This window comes from Sciurus vulgaris, assembly GCF_902686455.1.
Source record: "Sciurus vulgaris genome assembly, chromosome: 7".
Taxonomy (NCBI): Eukaryota; Metazoa; Chordata; class Mammalia; order Rodentia; family Sciuridae; genus Sciurus; species Sciurus vulgaris.
Genome location: NC_136467.1, coordinates 114,291,304 through 114,313,097, shown reverse-complemented (window position 1 = coordinate 114,313,097; position 21,794 = coordinate 114,291,304). Strand labels below are relative to the sequence as shown.

Genomic DNA, 21,794 nt, shown 5'->3' with positions numbered 1-21,794 from the left:
TGAAAGGGTTATTAGGCAGCAAGGTGGCCTCAAGGAATAAAATGCCAAACCAAATGTCTTTCTGCCATAACATGCAATTAAACACATACATACCCTAACTCAGAGACTGAGGTTTAAAGTCAGTTGGAAGTAGTAACTTACTTTTCTGCTGACTGCAATGAGAAGACACTCAGCAGCTCCCAATTGAAGTTCCTGTTCATTCAGGAGCAGGCATAGTATCACCAGGAGTTTACAGTTTTCTGCAGTAATGTGACTCATAGACACCCAGTCAATGTAGCCTGCTAGAGTATTCAGTGCTGCAACTCCTACTCGACAGTTTGCTTGAGCCTGTGAAAAAAAATCACTATTGACTATGAATCCTAACAGAGAATAATACTGTGGTTGGGCTGGGGCTATAGCTCAGTGGTGGAAGCTTGTCTACCGTGTGTGAGGCACTGGGTTGAATCCTTAGCACCACATAAAAATAAATAAAGGCATGCTGTCCATCTATAGCTACAAAATTATTTTTTTAAATGCTGTGGTTATATCTGAACTTTTATGTTCTAATTCCAAAAAGAAAATTATTTCTAAAACAATGTAATCATGTTAACAGATGCTGATAGAGAACTCAAAGATTTTCTTCTGATATTCAACCATTTCTCAATGGCATTCTCAGCATCCATCAATAAAATCATACTGGTCTGTGTGGCCATTTTATCTTTTTCAAGAAATCCCTAATATTTTAACTTTACCTCCTCTTCCACTTTAGCTCATTGATTAAAAAAAACCAAAGGCTAAGGTCACTAGGCCTATGCATTCCCATACCTGAAGGCCTTAAAGAAATTCTCCAACTCCATAAAGAGCTCTTACCTTTGACTCCTGAGAAGTATCTGTCTTCTGAAAGAAAAGTATAAGAATCCAATGTGTTTAATAAATAAAAGGCTACATAATAATTTTCCACTCCCATAATTAAGGGTCTTGAAATAATTGTTATATACAGTAGCTACTTATGGGGGGGCTGGAGGTCTAGTTCAATGGTTGCCAAGCACAAGGCCCTAGATTCAATCCTCAGCAATGCAAAAATAAACAGATGCAACTCCTTTTTTAAAGATTATTTTAAAAATTGATTCATTATAATTATTCATTATCAGCTACAATCTTTAACCTTGGAAAAGAAGACAACTTTACCAAAAACACATAACTGATTATCTCCTAAGAACAAGTTAAAGCAAGAAACAAAATTAAATAAATACATTTAATACACTAAAATTAAATGAATAATTCCACTGACTCAGGAGGCTTACATAGGAGAATTCCAAATTTGAGGCCAGCCTCAGTAACTTAAAGAGATCCTATCTCAAAATTGAAAAAATAAAAACAAAAAAGGCTGGGGATGTAGCTCAGTGGTAGAGCACTTGCCTAGTACGTGTGAGCCCCTAGGTTCTATCCCCTAAATAAATACAAATTATGACCATGTACGTATGGACATAACTATACAAAAATATGGACACAAAAATGTTAAATGCTACAAACATCAAAATAATGGATGTTCAATACAAATACAGATTTTTATCCTCATATTTCAAATTCCATTAAAATACTACATGTGGCTGGGGTTGTAGCTCAGTAGTGGAACACTTGGCTAGCACCTGTGAGGCACTAGGTTAGATCCTCAGCACCACATAAAAATAAAGGTACTGTGTCCATCTATAACTAAAAAAAAATTTTTTTTAAATGCTACATATTTATAAATCTGATATATATAAAATTAATATTTTCCTAAGAAACTTCTGGGATTGTGGCTCAGTGTAATGTGCTCGCCTAGCTCATGTGAGGCACTGGGTTCAATCTTCAGCACCACATAAAAATAAATAAGTAAAATAAATTAAAAAAAAAATGAATCTTCCAGAGACATTCTGGAGAAAGAGTCCACTATGGTCAAAAGAATACCTGTGAATTCCACTGCAACTATTTATTAAAGACTCTTCAGGGCTGGGGATATAGGTCAGTTGGTAGAGTGCTTGCCTCGCAAGCACAAGGCCCTGGGTTCAATCCCCAGCACTGCAAAAAAAAAAAAAAAAACTCTTCAATAATTACTCTCTGAATCTTTACAGACAATACTGTGGAGTTTAGGAAGATAGATAACCATACAAAGTACAAACATACATATATATATATATATATACATATCAATCATATATTAATTAGGTATTCATTAATAGCTCACAGTACCTTTTTCTCATCATTTGCATCAGTACCCAAAATTTATTGAAAAAATAGACTCAATACATATGTCAAGGACATTAAAAAAAAAATTATCTTAATTAATCCTGATTTTTTTTTTTAAGAGGGGGATATTCAGCCACTGAGCTATATTCCCAGCCCTATTTTGTATTTTATTTAGAGATAGGGTTTCACTGAGTTGCTTAGAGCCTGGTCCTTGCTGAGGCTGGCTTTGAACTTGAGATCCTCCTGCCTTAGCCTCCCAAGCAGCTGGGATTACAGGTGTGTGCCACTGTGTGCCAGTTTTCAATTCTGATTTCTGAAATAAGTACTGAGGAGATTCTAGATCAGGGTTCTTCTTTTTCAGTTTTTTAAAAATTGGTACATTACAGTTGTACCTAATGGTGGGATTTGTTTTTACCTATTCATATATGTACACAATATAACAATATAATTTGTTTTTCAATCTAAGCATTGGTGATATTTTGCTGTATAATTGTGGGAGTTAACCTGATTATAGGGTGTTTAGCAGCTTTCCTGGCCTTTATCCACTAGATGCCAGTAGCAATCTCTTGAGTTGTGACAAGCAAAATTATTTCCAGAGAACAGCCAAATGTCCCTCCCCTGAGGGTCAAAATCACCTTCATTGGGAACCACTGTATTAACTTTTGAACTGCCTTTTTCTGAAAGGTGTCTCCTAAAAACAACAGTGGTGGGCTAGGGAGATAGCTCAGCTGGTAGAGTGCTTGCCTCACAAGCACAAAGCCCCTGAGTTCGATCCCCAGTACCACAAAAAAAAAAAAAAAAAAAAAAAAACAGTGGTCAGAAAGACAGTGTCTGACTTACCCTTTTTACCTCCTCAAAAAGTATAAAATGCCAGGGATCATGCAGTAACGATTAATGAATGTGACAACTGAAACCAGGATGAATAGGACACTGCAATTTAACTGGATACTATTCTGACCTAACAGAAATCTGGATTTTCAAATATTAAGTATTAACCTTTATGATTATGCTCCTTTAAGAATTTTCTTACTATAAAAGGTACTACTTTTTCTAGCAGACATGAAAACTTCACTGGGCTGATTTTTGAGAAAATCAGTTCTACTTTCTCCTATTATCCAGTTTTTTGCTCATAAAATGGCCTTTCCTTTTGCTGAACCAGACACCCTAAAAACTTGCCTAAAGAGGATTTAAAAAAAAAAAAAATTCAGAAAATAGGATAAGCGTGGGGTGGGAAATTACTTACCATTTGCTGGTACTTGTTTACATTTTCTTGAAGTGTGTTAAGTAGAAAACTGAAGATCCTTTCCATTTTCTGGGTTAATGTTTGCTGGATATCCCTTCTTCTTTGAGGAGGAAGTGTCTGAAAGGTCACTACATCCTCTGCCAGTCGCAAAAGGATGAACATCACTAATTCTGTTTGTGTTTCCTATACCAATAGAAATAAGGTAGTTAAGTTAAACTAAAACATCTTATTCATTATAGGTATACCCAAAGGCATTTTTTTTTCTTGATAAAACAACAAACCAACACCACCACAAGGCAAACCCTAAAGTCTGTTCCAAGAATAAGCACACAGAGCTGACACAGCTGCACTCCATACCCCAAGTCTAGAGAGAGTCTCCAACTCCATCAGCATGTCAGGCCAGTGCTGTGGCCACTCTCGCTTGATCATCTCTACCATAATTCGAGACAGAACATCTTTAATGTGGTTCTCCTCTTCCAAAATGTTCAATGTTCCCTGAAAAAAGAGATACTAAGAGGTTTGCAAGACTGAATTCCAGGAAAAAAACAAAAGCAAAAGCAAAAATAAAACTGGGTCATGAAAGTATACAAAACCCATCAACAGGTCTACTCTGAAATTAAACAGAAACAACAAGACAGTTCTCCATGTGAGTGATTTGGCCTTCATTCTCACTCATCATTCTTTCCATTTAAACTTAAGTACAGGTTGTATTTGCTAATAAGGTGGCTGTCACCTAGAGCCAAGAAAACATCACTGTTCTGAGGGTCACAAGTTGTTTCATTTTTTTAAAGAGGGTCAGGGTGAAAGAGTTTAGAAATAAGGTGTACACAGAGAAGCTGATAAAAATGGGAGAGTATGGAGGAGCAATAGACTATTTGCCCATAATTCTAGTATTAGAAAATAACAGAAAAATTATCATCTTAAGTAGTTTGATGTCAAGACTAATGAATTAAAACTTTGTCTCCTCAGAATGAGCAAAATAGAAGTCCTAGCTAGCTAAGGTAATTCTCTCTCTCTTTTTTTTTAACTACTGGGGATTGAACCAGGGGTGATTGACCGCTGAGTTATACTCCCAGCCCTTTTGATTTTTTATTTTGAGATAGGGTCTAGCTAAGTTGCTGAAGTTGGCCTTAAACTTAAAATCCTCCTGCTTCAGTGAGTGGGATTATAGGTGTATGCCTTCATTTTTGGCTAATTCACAATTTTGAAGGACATTTTTTTTCCTATTAAAGGCATAAAAGGGGAGAAGTAAGAATTATTTCATACCCTTTGTTTAAAAAAAAGAAAAAGCTGGGCATGGTGGAACATACCCATAATCCCAGCAACGCAAGAAGCTGAGGCAGGAAGATCACAAGTTTGAGGTCAGCCTCAGCAACTTAGTAAGACTCTCAACAAGTTAGCAAGACCCTGGGAATGTAGCTCGGTGGTTAAAGTGCCCTTTGGTCCAAATCCCCAGTACCATAAACTCACCCCCCCTCCACCCAAAAAAAGAAAGGCTATGGATTTTAAACATGTTTTAAACCATATTCTAACATTTGAAACAAACTCTAACCTGTTTTTCATCACTAGTATCACAATGTTGTTGAGTCTAGATGAAAGGAAACGAAGTAGACAGGCTTTCAGTTCAAATTAGATTTAATATTATTCATCCATTTGCTGAAAATTATTTACCTTCCCTGCCCCATCTTTATAATTTTAAAAACAGAAGTCAATATAAGGGTGATTAATTAAACTTAGTAAAAGAAATATGATGACTCACCATTTCTTGTGATGCTTGCAGGTAATCGTTAACATTCTGCTATTTGAACCAGTGAATTTTTACATGAACACCACATAAAAGAAATCACGTTATCTAAAATACAAGTCTCCCGACCATCCCTTCCTTACGTTTGCGATCAGCTCCATGACACTGTTCTTCAGATAGACCTTCTCTAATCGAGACATGCTGTTCCACCGAAACCTGGCCACCAAAATGCATAAAATCAACAGAACCTCATTAAGAATCTTCACAAAAGAATAACTTTGATTCCTGAATTCAATTATGCTGGACATTTCATCAAATTTTATTTTGATTTTATGCCCTTCAGAGAATGGACAAAAATAGCAGCATTTAACCAAAATATAGTAGAAAACATCTTAGGAAAAGATTTTATTCATGCTGTGGTCCATTAGTTGGAATTCTCATAGGATGGGTGCCACAAATTAGCTTTTCCCCATGATTTTATTGCTAAGTCAAAGAAAATATCCATCTATGACAACTCCAACAAAATATTTGCTTCTTAGAAAATATAATCTTGAGCCAGGCACGGTGGTGCATGCCTATAATCCTAGCTACTTGGGAAGCTGAGGCAGGATCGCAAGTTCAAAACCAGCCTCAGCAACTTGGCCAGGCTCTAAGCAACTCAGCAAGACCCTATCTGTAAATAAAATACAAAAAAAGGCTAGGGATGTGGCTCATTGGTTAAGTATCCCCGGGTCAATTCCCAGTACCTACCCCCAAAACAAAAATATAATCTTTCTTATGTTGGTTAACAAATATATAGTACAATTCCAGAAACCGTGGCTAAGGCTTAAAAGCTAACTCTTCTGATGGGCGTTGAAGGTAGGAGACCAGACTCAAGTCAGGTTTTTAGTTATCCTCCTACAATCCTGCTTTGAATGTGCAAACAAAAGACAAAATAAGACACATTGTCTAATCAGAAACTTATTTACCTACCCACTGCATTATTCTAAAAAGGTCTTAAGATCTGCTGGTATATACTAAGAGTTCAATAAATATGGATAAATGGAGTAGCAGCTATCATGTTTGTTGAATGCTTTGTATGGGCCACATAGTTTACACAGATGAAGAAACTCAAGAGAAGAAAGGTTAAAAGTCCTAAATGAGTGCTCCTGTGAGGTCCCGAGAATGTTTTTGCAATCATTTCTTTTTTCCGGAGGATTGCTCTTTTCTACTGTCTAAAAAGTACCTCTATAGCTTCTATAATAAAGATTTGCTCTCTCACTGGTTTTAGTGGCAATGACCAAGAGCTCCTTACTTGACAACATGTTCCAGGATTTGAAGACCAAAATGTCTGATGATGGCAATTTGTGTTTTCTCAGCCAACCTCAAGCCACAGGGGACACAGATGGGGCACTTTTCTTTAAATTCTTCACAAAACTGAAAGAAGAAAAGTTAGTATTTCCTTGGTGAAGTAAAAGAGGGCAGGGACCAAAAAAATACCAAAAATTGCAAAATTAGTTGCCTTTTAAAGTTGCAAAACCTAGATCAATGTTATACTAAAAGAATAAGCTAGTTTGTTTCATACTAATAAAGAACTGGTAAAGCATTCCTTCCACTTTCATGGTTCCAGATTTGTCATGCTGTGGCCAATGGTAGCCTAAGTCTGAAAAGAAACTACCTAAAGGGATAAAAAATTGTTAAAGAGGTACACTCCTAGGGACAGTGTCAATTCCTAGAATTTACTTTAAAAACTTGTGAAGGGAGGTAAAGGAGGGGTGGCAAAATCCATATCCCAGCTGAATTAGGTGATAAGCACATATAAATGATCACTATAATATTCTATTTTTATGTTCATTTAAAATATTTCATCATATAAAACAAACAGGACCAATTTGATTCTAATTTCAAACCCTGTGGCATACATAAAGTTTCCTCCAAGTGGTGCTCATTCTGTCAAGTTACATCACCTAAAACATATATGAGTACTTTCTCCTAAAGGGTCATTTCTCACAGCTTACATACATTGTTTAATGAAGCTCTATTGTAATAGCATCCCCGTTTGTATCAGCTTCCAAATTGCAAAACTTGTCAGTTCACTGAGCAGAGCAAAAAAAAAAGTAAAAAAGAAAACTGCTTTCAGGAAACCAAAATACCCTCGTAAAAATGCAAAGCAAGTGGTAGAGTTCACCTCTGCGCGAAAACTGTCTACGAATACCACACACTAGAAGACGTGGAAGGACTGTGAAAATTAGACCAGAAATGCCCAACACAGGTGGGACAGTGAGAGGTAAGGCTTTTGTAAGTAAAGGTGCACGCGGGGAGCCTGGAGGTCGATTAGAACATGTCAGGTGAGTGGATCAGGAAACAAGACCATAATAAAGCTGGCGTGGGGGCAGGATCTGCACGTGCGCCACGGAAAGCCAGGGATATGGGGATTGAGGGGTGAAAATGGGAGTAGTTTGTGGTGGAGTCTTGGTGCATCAAGAGTGAAAAGTAGTAAGGAAGGAGGAAGACAAGGACAGTGAGACATGGGGGTGGGAATAAGAAGCGACTAGGGACTACAGAGTCCGGGGTGCAGGGCCAGCGCGCGAGCGCAGTAGCGGGGGTGGAAGAGGTGAGCTGGGCCGCGAGGGGAAGGCCCTCGAGAGTTGGAAGGGACTACCAGAGGCCTCGTGGGCGGGAGACCACCTGAGTTAGGGGCGGCACCGCGGGGGCCAACCTGGGGGAGGGTCTGGGGCGGGCCCAGGGCGCCGGGACCCCAGCTACCTTGAGGGCTTCCAGCCGGTAGCGCTGGGTGGAGCTGGGGTCCATCATGACGGTCACCGCTTTCACCAGCTGCTCGCACAGCGCGTTCACTTGATCCATCGCCATGGCTAACGCCACGCGCCGCGAGCGCACACTACGGCCGACCCGGGAGCACGAGGCACGGACCGCTCCCTTCGTGGGACCACACGTTGGTATCGGGCCGCTGCGGGCTGGAGGGTAGGAAGCGGGAGGAGGAACGTGGGCAGTAGAATCTAGAGCCGGGGAGGACCAGTCGCTGCGCACGCGCCCGATTTGCCACTGCGCAAGCGCCCACGGAAGTGGCGGCTCCCTTGTGACGGTTGCTCCTGGGTGGGTGGAGCGAGAGACGGAAGGGCCGGCGTGCGCAGGCGCCTCAACGGCCCCTCGCGTTGCCCGCGCTGTCGGACCTTAGTCCGCTAGGTTGGCAGACGGGTGCGAAGCCGTTTGGGAGGTTCTTCGGTGTTTCTGCGCAGATTCTTCGTCGCCGCGGAGAATAAATCTCAAAACCTACTGGGCCGCTTCCCGAAAGGCGAGAAGATATTCTAGACCTCTTCATTTTCCATCCAGAGGACACTGATACCCCCCAGCAATCGCGGCTTCCGTTGGCAGTTTTGCCAGGTGTCGCCTTGGTAAGAATATTTAGAACCGTTGCGTATCGATGTTCGTATTTTAATATTGACTTGGCAATATTATGATATATCATGACTGGTGACACATTGGCCCGAAATTATGTGAAAAAGAAAACATGCTATCAGAGACATAAGGCCGCGAGATTGCCTCTAAGGAAATTTTTCTTGTAGGAAAAAATCGATAATTTTCCCCTGTGCCTCTTAAATCTTCCCTTCATTTGTGCTCTTTTTCCTGGATGTGACACTACCCGATCAGCTCCAACTTGTTTTATGAAGATTGGAATAAATCAAGGTACTTAAATATTGAATATTTGTGCAGTTCGTTAATTTGCCAAATGCTATATGTGTTTTCAAAGTAGTGTAATCCTTATCTGAAAGCAGGGTTTTGCTAGAAGTCTGTTCACTTCCATCTTTGCAAAACTCTTCCTTCTCCAGTAAATACATAAACTGGAAACCTCTATTGATTCATTTTTCTTAGTCTCCATATCTATTTTTTTGTGATTTTGTGCTTGGTAAAATGTTTGCTGCCCTTTCAATCACTGCTTCCTATTTTCACTTTTGGTATTTGTATCTAATATGATACTTACCCTGTATAGTTGTTGTCCTTTGTGACAATGCATTTACTGTTTTCTGGCTTTATCTTTTTCAGTATTACAGAAAAGCCACTTCAGAGGAAAGGGATTTCTGGCATGTTGTGGTTTTAACTTATGAATGTTTAAACTATAACATTCTGTCTGTTTTAGGTGAGTGGTAAACTGGAATTTGTGTTATTAATTCCTTGAATATTCTAGTTTACTTAAAAATGTGTTTTTTCCCCCACATCCAGCTTTGGAGGTGCATGGGTACCTTTTTTCAAAATGAATGTTAATTTTTTAAAAAGTTTTTTTAGAATACAGTTGGGTGCTTACTCAACTGTATAACCTGTTTCTCATAGTTAAATCATGCTTTTCTGTTGTTTCCATAAGTACCTTATTTACATTAGGCTATTCGTTCTGGTCTCTGCTGCATATTAGAATTATCTGTAGAGCCTTTAAAAATCTTGATTCCTAAATTGCATCTATGCTAATTATATTAGGATGTCTGGAGGCCAGAGTGTCAGATATTGAAGGTATTTAAAGGTTCCCAGGTTATTCCAATATGTAGCAAAATTTGGTAGCTGTTTTTGATGTTCCTTCTTACTGATTACTAACAAGGTTAAATAATGTTAGTATCCACTCTCAAATATGTAAAGTTGTTGTTTTACTACTTATACCTTTATATATCCATGAAATGTGTTAAAAAATTAGCATGAATAGAAAAATTATCATTAGAAAGTAATTGTTATAGGCAAGATCCATGATAGTTTGCTCAGCAGTTGAAAATTTGAAAAGAAACAAAATATTTACATGGTGTCCAAGTATCTTCTCCCAAGATATTTATTAGTTACCAAAGGAAAAATAGTAACTTTATAGTGAGAAACTTGATAAACATCTTAATTGATTATGGTTAACAATACCAGTAAGAAGATCTGTTGAAAGCATGACCTCTCTTCCTATGTGATACACTGAGAAAAGATCATCACTTTATGATGTTCTTGCCAAAAATGCATCATCTCAATCATGAGAAAATGTTAGATAAACACAATTTAAGTGACATTCTCAAAATAACTAGCCAGTGGGACTGGGGTTGTAGTTCAGTTGTAGAGCACTTGTATAGCAGGAGGCGGTACTGTGTTCAAGCCTCAGCATCAAAAAAATAAATAAATAAACAAAATAAGTGGCCAGCACTCATGAAAAGTGTTAAGGTAAAAAAACAAGGAAAGAGAGGAAGAGTCATAGATCAGAGTAGAAAAAGAAGACATGATGACTAAATGCACTATAAGAGCTATATTGGATCCTGGACCAAAAAAAAGGACATAGTTGAGTAAGTGTTTTTATTTTTTATTTTGAAACAGGGCTTCACTAAGTTGTCTAAGTTGTCCTTGAACTTGCGATCCTCCTGCCTCAACCTTCTCACTATCTGGTATTACAGGTGTATGCCACTGTGCTTAACTGAGTTAGTGTATAATCTATTCATTTTAAAATTTTGATAATAGTGCTAAGTAAAATGTTAATACTAGGGAAAATAGTGTAGAAGAACCCTACGATTTTTGCAAATTTCTGCAAGTCAAAGTATTTCAAAATAAAAATTTTAAAAATTTACATGAGTCCTATGTGTTATACAATTATCCCTTGGTATCCACAAGAGGATTGATTCCAGGATGGGCTCCCACCCCCTCCCATGACCAGGATACCAGAATCTACTGATGCTCATGTCCCTTGTATGAAATGACATAATATTTTCATATAATCTATGCAACTCCTTCTGTATTCCCCCCACACCCCCAGTGCTAGAGATTGGACCCATGGTCTCAAGAATCCTAGGCAAATGCTCTTACCACTTAGCAAAACTCCAAGCCCCTCCCAAATACTTTAAATCATCTCTAGATTACTTATAAATCCTAACATAATGTAAATAGTTATATTGTATTGCTTAGAGAATTATAGGAATAAAGTTTGTATATGTTCACTACACATGTTTTCCCCCCCTGAATATTTTCTATATGAGATTGGTTGATGTGGGATTCTCATTGAGGACTGGCTATATATATATATCTATCTATCATGTTCTGCTTTTCTTTTCTATAAACTTATACTTCATATTTGTCTGTCAACTAGTTTACTGTTGCCTTCTTTCTCTAGTGATGTGCACTATGGTTTTAATTTGCATTTTCCCATGACTAATGATGCTGAGTCCATTTTTATGCATCTGTTGGCTATTTGTATATTTTCTTTATGAAATATTCAGTTCTTTTGAAGAAGAGCTTTTTTTAAAACTTTTACTATTTATTATCATCATAAAATTGTACTAATTTATTCTTATGCCAGCAATATATGAAAATACATTTCATTTTTGCTAATTTCCATGCCTCCTGTGCCTATTCCTTTCCTGTTGAATTTTTAATCATTTTTGCTTGTGATCATGTAATATTTTTCCCACTTTTTCCCTAACCTTTGAATAATTGCAGTGACTTATAAAGCTTATGCATTTGGGGTCACTAGAAACATGGGCAGATGATACTAAACATGTAGGTAGATTGATGGTAACTTACTAATGAAAGAATGGAAATACAGTTTGCCCTGGCATTTTAAATTAGGTATCTTTCTGTTCATAAATCCTTGTCTTACAGAAAAAATGACTACAGGACAGGATCGAGTAGTTGCTTTGGTGGACATGGACTGTTTTTTTGTTCAGGTGGAACAGCGGCAAAATCCTCATTTGAGGAATAAACCTTGTGCAGTCGTACAGTACAAATCATGGAAAGGTGGTGGGTATGTGTTATTGTTACTGGTTTTTAATTTATGTATGTACAGTGGTGCTGTGGTAGGTCTTATTTTTGAGGTTTCTGAACTGCTGTTTGGTGAATGAATGGTGACATCTGTGATCAAAATGTTTCTTCTAATTTTATATGTTTATAGTCTATTGCTGTTAAGTGTCATTGTTTTTGTTTGGGATCATGTAATGTTTTTCTTTTACCTTTTTTTTTTTTTTTAATCTTAGAATAATTGCAGTGAGTTATGAAGCTCGTGCATTTGGGGTTACTAGAAACATGTGGGCAGATGATGCTAAGAAGTTATGTCCAGATCTTCTACTGGCACAAGTTCGTGAGTCCCGTGGGAAAGCCAACCTCACCAAGTAAGAAAAAAGGTTGTTTAAAGGGACATAAAGGAATTGGAAATAATATTTCAGAATGCTTAGAACTGGTGTTTCAATTTTTTTTTTTTTTCCAGCACCAGGGATTGAACCCAGTGGTCCTGGACCACTGAGCTATATCACCAGCCCTTTTTATTTTTTATTTTGAGACAGAGTCTTGCTAAGTTCTTTAGGCTGATCTCAAACTTGTGATCTGCCTCCAGTTTTCAAGTTGCTGGGATTGTAGGCATGAGCCACTACAACCAGTTGGTGTTTTAAATTTGTTTTGTGTAAATATAACATCTGGAGAAGTTTCCTTTGGTCAGCATCTTGTCTCTGAAATGAAAACATATTTTGTATTTTTTTTTTCAAATTTTTTTGTAGATGGACACAATGCCTTTATTTTATCTACTTTTATGTGGTGCTGCAGATCAAACCCAGTGCCTCACGCATGCTAGGCAAGTACTCTACCATTAATCCACAATCGCAACCCCTTGATATTTTATTTTATTAAAAGTTCAGGATCTGGGGAGATAGCTCAGCTGTTAGAGTGCTTGCCTCACAAGCACAAGGCCCTGAGTTCGATCCCCAGTACTGCAAAAAAAAAAAAAGTTCAGAACCATTATTACTTATAATAGTTGCTATCTTTCAACATCCATTTCATTCCTTAATTATTTAAAAATTGGTTGTTATAATTAAAACTAAATACCAGTTCCTACTTTCTTGGCCAAAAGTCTAAAGTTTTTGAAGTGATTAGCAAGACTATAAAACTAATAGCTAAGTTTTAAGAACGACTGAGTCAGACTGACATTTTAGTGCAATTTCTAGAATCATTGAGTTTTTTTTTTTTTTTTTTTTTTTAAATTGTTTGTCAGAGAACAAACTGAAAAGGGGACTCCTGTCTTGTTTTTTAATTGAGTTATCTTTCCTGGAGTTTTAGAACTTTAGCCTTATCTGGGATTAGACCCAAGCCCCAGCGGTTACAGTAATCTTAATAACGAATATGTATTGAATATTTTTCATATTCCAGGCACTGTGTTAAGCTCTTTCTAGGGTAATAACTTTTAAATTTCATTTATAAGGTAGGTACTAGTATTACTCCCTGCTTGATAGTCAAGAGAGGCTAAATAATTTGAGCATACCTGTAATCCCAGCTGCTTGGAAGGCTGAGGAGGGAGGATAGAGAGTTCAAAGGCAGCCTCAGCCAAAGTGAGTTGCTAAGCAACTCAGTGAGACCCTGTCTCTAAATAAAAATGCAAAATAGGGCTGGGTATGTGGCTTAGTGCCCCTGAGTTCAATCCCTGGTACCCCCTTCCCTAAAATAATTATGTTCACATACATAAGTAGAACATGGAGGATTTACATCTATTTTTTCAGGTTTTAGTAACCGTATTTTCACAGTGCACCATAGTTAGTGTATGGTATGGATAGAGGTTACACTTTGACTCAGATTCCTGAATTTACCTCGGAATTAGAAGTCTGAAGTTGGAGTGGCTAGCTAACCCTACCACATGTATATCAGTTATTGCCTGAAAAGAAGAATAATTTGACTGAAAATTAGTAGTTTAACTTTATATCAGAATTAATTCAGCCTAAGCTATTAAATTACTGAATAGAATTTTATGCTGATGTACAGTACAAAGTGTAAGTTCCCTGAAATATGTACTGTTGACTTCAAAGTATGATTTGGAAGAGGCACATTCCACCAGATTTTAATGTGATCATTTACTTTTAAAATTTTTCAAGTAATGAAAATGGCCGATTTAAAAGTTGAGGAGAGAGCTGGGGATATAGCTCGTTAGAGTGCTTGTCTGGCATGCACAAGGCCCTGGGTTCAATCCCCAGCACCACCAAGAAACAAAAAAAAAGTTGAGGAGAAAGATCTGTATAGATTTGAGAGTTAATAAGACCTGCAATTTAAAAAATATTTTTTATTTGTTTTGTGGTACTGGGGATTAAACCCCAAGAGTGTTCTACCGCTTAATTATATCCCTCAGACTCAGATGTATATTTTTTTCCTTTTGGTACTGAGAATTGAATCTGGGGGCTCTTTACCACTGAGCCATATCTCTATAATCCCCAGTTCTTTCTTTTTTAAATTTTTTTAGACAGGGTCTTGCTGAGTTGCTGAGGCTGGCCTCAAACTTGTAATTCTCCTGCCTTAGCCTCCTGAGTTGCTGGGATTACAGGTGTATACCACCATATCCAGCTGCTTATGGTTTAAATAGAAGATATATAATGAATTTGGTATCCCCTGGGGAAGGTTGTCTGCCTGCCCAGATGCATCACCACATTCAAAGCACACATCTTCAACTTAATAATTTGAATGTTAGTATATACAGAAGTGATATAGTAGAATGTGTGTATGTATAGTAATGACCAACTTCACCATTGACTGAAGTAAAATTCTGTATGTCAGTTTGTTAATTTTTAATGAAAACTGCTATCCTAAGAAAGATCAGCTACTCTGGTATGTTCAGTTTAGTTTTCCCTGTAGATTATCTTCTATTAGAAGCAAAAGACTGCATGGTAAATATGTGAAAATAACAAAGGGAATTGGTGATTGTAGTGAAATATTTTCTAGTGTGAGGTATTTTATTTTACCTTTTTAGAGAGATTCTTGTCATGTAGACAAATTCATGCTATATATATATACATACATACATATAAATACATATATATGTACACATATACATTTTTTTTTTAGTTGTAGACGTACACAATACTTTTATTTATTTTTATATGGTGCTGAGGATCGAACTGAGTGCCTCACATGTGCGAGGCAAGTGCTCTATCACTGAGCTACAACCCCAGCCCTAGATTCTGCTTTCTCTCTTGGTTTGCACAAAAAGTGCTTACCTCCATGGTTCTTCCTTTTCCTTTCTTCTACTGTCTGCCTGCCATTGACCCCTTTAGCTCTGTTAAGCCAGTTGTCTCTATATTACGTTCATTCTGAGAGGGAGAGGATGGGGCCTGACGGTCTAAAGGTTACCTCTACATGTATGATCCTTATAATTTTTAGGTACCGGGAAGCCAGTGTTGAAGTGATGGAGATTATGTCTCATTTTGCTGTGATTGAACGTGCCAGCATCGATGAGGCTTATGTAGATCTGACCAAAGCTGTACAAGAAAGACTACAAAAGCTACAAGGTCAGCCTATCTCTGCTGACCTGTTGCCAAGCACTTACATTGAAGGTTTGCCCCAAGACCTTACAACAACTGAAGAGACTGTTCAGAAAGGTACTTCCATAGCATCATGTTGCTTCTGCTTCCTGCCTTTGGAACCTGCTTTGCTTGGTCATGCTGACTCTTCTTGGTATGATTGAAAGGAAACAAAATTTATCCTGAATGAATTACAAGGACTCGTGTGGAAGGACATACAAATACTCTTACCTTGCCAGGTATATGCATGTTGAGATGCTGTGAAATTATATGAAAATAAATATCTCCTTAGATACAACTAGGGTAGGTTAGTGTTATTAATGGAAGGTAGAAGGCAGAGCACTTTCTTCATGTTCAGATTAATTTGTCTTACTGTAACTTAGTTTCTTGGTTTCTTCAATTGTAAGCAGGGTTTTTGTTTGTTGTGCTGCCATCTTGTTACTGGGGATTGAACCCAAGAGCGCTTTACCACTGAACTACATCCCTAGCCCTTTTTATTTTATTTTGATGAAGTGTCTGAGGAAATTGCTAAGACTGACTTTGAACTTGGGATCTTCTTGCCTCAGCCTCTCAGGTAGCTGGTATTTTAGGTGTACACCACTGCATTGGTCAGGATGAGCTCTTTTAGGAGAGACTTCCAGGTATAGGAAGTCAAGCCATTCAAAACTTCTACTTGTTTTCTAGCACAGTATCATCATTGGACTGTGCAAGGTTCCTCTTGTTTTACTACTTTTTTCCTTCATAGTGTTTACCCTGTTCTCACCCCAGTGATGTATTTGATACATCTTAGATATGTATATACCTTAATAAGTTATGTAGTATCATTTTACATATGTGCTTTTTAATTACAAGATGATCATTATACTATTATATATCTCATTTTTTAAAAACTTTCTTTCACTGGTGATTTTAGAGGTCTATTCATCTGGCTGTATATATAGATAACTGATGGCTTTTACCTGCAGCATAAATCCATGGAGTGGATTCACCATGTTTATAGACCCTTCTCTCCAGTGATAATTCATTGGTTGCTTCTGAGACCCTAATGTTAGTATGATGAATGTCCTTACCCTCTTTAGACCTATGTAAAGGTTTCTCTGGGAAATGTTTGCTAGCATGGACTAAGAGATCATAGGGTATATACATATACCTAGTTTCACCAAAATACTGCCAAATTACTGCCCAGAATCACTGTCACACTTTACATTCCCCTTGGCAGTATAAGAGTTCCTGTTTCTCTCATATTGTCACCAATAATTGGTATAATCTAATGTTTAAAAATATTTGCTAAGTGGTAGCTATGAAGTGCTATTGTCTGTTTTTTGTTTTGCTTTAATAAACATTTCTCTGATTACTAATTGAATTTGAGCATCTCTTCATGTGCTTGTTAGTTAATTGAGTTGCTACTTTTGTGATTTGTTTATAACCTTTGCTTTTTTTTTTTTCATTGAATTTTCTGACATTTATTTAGTTTTTCATTTGCAAGAGTTCCCTCCCTGTATATCCTAGTTATTAGTCTCTTGCCTATTTTGGATAATTGCATGTATCCTCTCCCAAGTTTGTCATCCATGTGTTAATTTTGTTTATGCTGTGCTTCGTTAAACACAGAATTTTTAGTTTGCCAGTGCTTCTGATTGTGGTTTGCGCATTTTAAATTTCATTTCAGAAATTCATTTTGATTAAAATTTTACAAAGACTTTTTCCTGCTTTCTCTTCTGTTTGCCTTATAGTTATTTTTAGGTCTTTTAGTGATATGGAGTTTAGCTTTTTTAAGATAGGAGACTCTAATTCTCCTTATAGTAAACCAGTTATCCCAACACTTATTTCTCAATCCATTCTTTCTCAATTCTCCATATGTGATTGGAGATCTGAAGTATTTCATTAGTTTGTTGCCACACCAGGAACCCATTTGTTTTTACTACTATTGTTTAATAGTATGTCTTCACATTCGATAAGGAATTCTTTCTGCTTTTGATTTTCAAAATTAGCTATTTTGAAATTAGCTTTATTGTTCAGAATGAATTTTTAATTTTTTTTAGTTGTAGATTGACACAATATCTTCATTTTATTTAATTTTATTTGGTGCTGAGGATTGAACCCAGTGCCTTATATGTGCTAGGCAAGCACTCTACCACTGAGCTACAACCCCAGCTCCATCAGAATAAATTTTAAAATTTAGCAGTTGAACTCCTCAAAACATCTTTATTGAATTTACTTTTTTTTTTTGGGTGTTGGGGATCAAACCCAGGGCCTTGTGCTTACAAGGCAAGCACTCTACCGACTGAGCTATCTCCCCAGCCCCTGAATTTACATTTTTAGAGAACATAGTTTTCTATTTATTTTTTATTTTCTGTGTTGCTGGGATCAAACCCTAGTGTGATATTTCAGTAAAGTTATATACATTTTGTAATACTCATCAGATCAGGATAATTGGCATATCTTTCACTTCAATCATTTATCAGTTTTGTTTCAGGAGCATTCACAGTTCTCTCTACTAGCTATTTTGAAATATAAAATTAATTGTTCTTATCATATAGTTATCTTACTGTGCTGTATAACATTGAAGTTATTCTTCCTAACCAACTGTACCCCTGGACCCATTAACTTCTTTTCTCTATGCATTCCTTCTCTATTCTTCTGAGCCTCTGGTAACCACTACTCTGCTCTCTACTTAATATCTTTCCACTTCTTTTTAGCATCTAAATATTACTGACAACATGTGATATTTGTCTTTTTTGTACCTACTTAGTTCACTTAACGTAATGTCCTCTAGAGTCATTTATGTGCCACAAATGAGGATTTCATTTTTTTATATAGTGGAGTAATACTCTATTGTGTATATATACTAAATTTTCTTTATCTGTGTATCTCAGTTGATTCCATATCTTACCTATATTAAACAATAGTGCAGGTATTTCTTTGACAAACTGATTTCCTACGCTTTGGATATAATTTGATAGAATTATTGAGTGGGCACGGTGCACACCCGTAATTCCAGCAACTTGGGACACAGGCAGGAGGATCCAAAGTTTGAGACCAACCCAGGCAATTTACAAGACTCTACCTCTGTATCAAAAAGTAGAAAGGGCTAAGGATTGTCAGTGGTACAGCACTTGTCTAGCATGCATGAGGCCCTGTGTTCAATTCCCAGTACTGCAAAAAGAAAAGAAATAAAGAATCTACCTGGACCAATGTCCTGAAGCATATCCATATGTTTCCTCAAATAGTTTCATAGTTTTGAGTCTTATAGTCAAGTCTTTGGTCCCATAGCAACCTTTAATCTCCTTGCAATTGGTGTTTGAACCCAGGGGTAGCTTTATCACTGAGCCATGTCCCAGTCCTTTTTATTTTAAAAAGGGTCTCACTAATTTGCCCAGGTTGGCTTCAGACTTTCTTTTTTCTTTCTTTCTTTCTTTTTTTTTTTTTTGTAGCTATCCATTTATTTTTTTATTAATTTTTTTTATTTTTACAGACACATTTTGATTCATTGTACACAAATCTATATCATTCTACTGTTTTTCCATCCCCATCCCCCAACTCCTTTTTCCTCTACACCATCCAAAGTTCCTTCATTCTCTTTTCCCCATCACCACCCCTGCTTGTTATACATTGTCATGCACTTATCAGAGAAAACATTCGGCCTTTGGTTTTTTGGGCTTGGCCTATTTCACTTAGCATCATATTTTCCAACTTCATCCATTTACCAGCAAATGCCATAATTTTATTCTTCTTTATAACTCAGTAATACTCCATTGTGTATATACCACAATTTCTTTATCCATTCATCAGTTGTAGGGCATCTAGGTTGGTTCCACAATCTAGTTATGTGAATTGAGCTGCTATGAACATTTTTTAAATATATTTTTAGATGTTGATAGACCTTTATTTAATTCATTTATTTATATTTGGTACTGAGAATTGAACCCACTGCCTCACATATGCCAGGCAAGCGTTCTACCACTGAGCCACAACCCCAGTCCTGCTATGAACATTGATGTGCCTGCATCACTGTAGTATGCTGATTTTAAGTCCTTTGGGTATAAATCAAGCAGTGGGATAGCTGGGTCAAATGGTGGGTCCATTCCAGGTTTTCTGAGGAATCTCTATGCTGCTTTCCAGAGTGGCTGCACCAATTTGCAACTCCACCAGCAATGTATGAGTGTGCCTTTTTCCCCACATCCAAGCCAACAGTTATTATTGCTTGTGTTCTTGATAATAGCCATTCTAATTGGAGTTAGATAAAATCTTAAGGGTGGTTATAATTTGCATTTCTCTAATTACTAGGGATTATGAACTCTTTTTCACATATTTGTTGATCACCTGTGTATCTTCTGTGAAGTGTCTGCCCATTTCCTTAGCCCATTTATTGATTGGGTTCTTTGTGTTTGGGGTGTAAAGTTTTTTAAGTTCTTTATAAACTTTGGAGAAGAGTGCTCTGTCTGAAGTGTGTATGGAAAAAATTTTCTCCCACTCTGTAGGCTCTCTTTTCACATTATTAATTATTTCCTGTGCTAAGAAAAAACTTTTTAGTGTGAATCTATTCCATTTATTGATTCTTGCTTTTATTTCTTGCGCTATATATGGGGGTCTTGTAAAGGAAGTCTGGTCCTAAGCCAACGTGATGGAGATTCGGGCCTACTTTTCCTTCTATTTGGTGAAGGGTCTCAGGTCTAATTCTTAGATCCTTGATCCATTTTGAGTTGAGTTTTGTACAGGGTGAGAGATAGGGGTTTAATTTCATTTTACTGCATAGGGATTTCCAGTTTTCCCAGCACCATTTGTTGAAGAGGCTGTCTTTTCTCCATTGTAAGTTTTTGGCACCTTTGTCCAGTAGGAGATAACTGTACTTATGTGGGTATGTCTCCATGTCTTCTATCCTGTACCCCTGGTCTACCTGTCTATTTTGGTGCCAATATCATGCCGTTTTTATTACTACTGCTCTAGCAGTAGCAGAGTTTAAGGTCTGCTATTGTGATACCTCCCTGCATCACTCTTCTTGCCCAGGACTGCTTTGGCTATTCTGGGTCTTTTGTTCTTCCAGATGAATTTCATGATTGCTTTTTCTGTTTCTATGAGAAATGTCATAGGGATTTTAATTGGAATTGCATTAAATCTATATAGCACCTTTGGAAGTATGGCCATTTTGATAATATTGATTCTGCCTATCCCAGAATATGGGAGATCTTTCCATCTTCTAAGGTCTTCCTCCATTTCTTTCTTCAGTGTTCTGTAGTTTTCATTGTAGAGATCTTTCACCTCTTTGGTTTTTTTTTTTTTTTAATATTTTTTAGTTGTAGATGGACACAACATCTTTCTTTATTTTTATGTGGTGCTGAGGACCGAACCCAGTGCCTTGCATGTGCAAGGCAATCGCTACCATCCCAGCCCTCTTTGGTTAGATTGATTTCCAAGTTTTTTGTTTTTTGGTTTTTTTGAGGCTCTTGCAAATGGAGTTGTTTTCCTCATTTCCCTTTCAGATGCTTCATCACTTATGTATAAAAATGCTTTAGATTTGTGTGTGTTGATTTTTATATCCTGCTATTTTGCTGAATTCATTTATGAGATCCAGAAGTTTTCTGGTGGAGTTTTTTGGATCTTCAAATAGAGAATCATGTCACCAGCAAATAGTGACAGCTTGAGTTCCTCTTTTCCTATTCATATCCCTTTAATTTCTTTAGTCTGTTTAATTGCTCTGGCTAGTATTTCAAGGATGATGTTGAATAGAAGTGGTGAAAGAGGGCATCCCTGTCTTGTTCCAGTTTTTAAAGAGAATGCTTTCAGTTTTTCTTCATTAAGAATGATGTTGGGCCAGGGAGATAGCTCAGTCGGTAGAGTGCTTGCCTTGCAAGCATGAGGTCCTGGGTTGGATCCCCACACACCAAAAAAAAGAATGATGTTGGCCGTGGGTTTAGCATAAATACCCTTTACAGTGTTGAGGTATGTTCCTACTATCCCTACTTTTTCTAGTGTTTTGAGCATGAAGGGGTGTCGTATTTTGTCGAACGCTCTTTCTGTGTCAATTGAAATAACCATATGATTCTTATCCTTAAGTCTTTTGACATGATGGATTATATTTATTGATTTAGGGATGTTAAACCAACCTTGCATTCCTGGGATGAACCCCACTTAATCGTGGTGCACTATCTTCTTAATATATTTTTGGATATGGTTTGCCAATATCCAAAAGGATATTTTGTGTCTGTATTCATCAAGTATATTGGTCTAAAATTTTTTTTTTCCTTGATGTGTCTTTGCCTGTTTTGGGTTATGAGGGTGATATTGGCTTCATAGAATGAGTTTAGTAGGGTTCCCTCCTTTTCTATTTCCTGGAATA

General features: G+C 37.2%; 2 protein-coding genes across 4 annotated transcripts in view; one reads left to right on the top strand and one right to left on the bottom strand.

Moving 5' to 3' along the window:
* The window catches only part of XPO5 (exportin 5), a 41,679-nt gene extending 33,439 nt beyond the window's left edge, over nucleotides 1–8,240 (bottom strand). The window contains exons 1-7 of the mRNA XM_079148525.1: nucleotides 7,941–8,240; nucleotides 6,490–6,611; nucleotides 5,339–5,411; nucleotides 3,809–3,946; nucleotides 3,452–3,634; nucleotides 850–876; nucleotides 142–327 (exon numbers count right to left, since the gene is read on the bottom strand). Coding sequence (XP_079004651.1) covers nucleotides 142–327; nucleotides 850–876; nucleotides 3,452–3,634; nucleotides 3,809–3,946; nucleotides 5,339–5,411; nucleotides 6,490–6,611; nucleotides 7,941–8,045 — 834 coding nt within the window. The 5' untranslated portion in view covers nucleotides 8,046–8,240. The remainder of the gene's footprint in view (nucleotides 1–141; nucleotides 328–849; nucleotides 877–3,451; nucleotides 3,635–3,808; nucleotides 3,947–5,338; nucleotides 5,412–6,489; nucleotides 6,612–7,940) is intronic.
* A 112-nt stretch (nucleotides 8,241–8,352) lies between these two features.
* POLH (DNA polymerase eta) overlaps nucleotides 8,353–21,794 on the top strand; it is a 40,285-nt gene continuing 26,843 nt past the window's right edge. Inside the window, exons 1-4 of one of the 3 annotated variants that reach the window (XM_079148484.1) lie at nucleotides 8,353–8,587; nucleotides 11,796–11,937; nucleotides 12,167–12,301; nucleotides 15,321–15,538. In XM_079148484.1, the coding sequence (XP_079004610.1) occupies nucleotides 11,801–11,937; nucleotides 12,167–12,301; nucleotides 15,321–15,538 (490 nt within the window). In that variant the 5' untranslated portion in view covers nucleotides 8,353–8,587; nucleotides 11,796–11,800. Of the gene's footprint in view, nucleotides 8,588–11,795; nucleotides 11,938–12,166; nucleotides 12,302–15,320; nucleotides 15,539–21,794 lie in introns of those variants that run through there. The other 2 variants (XM_079148483.1, XM_079148485.1) reach the window with 2 other exon arrangements.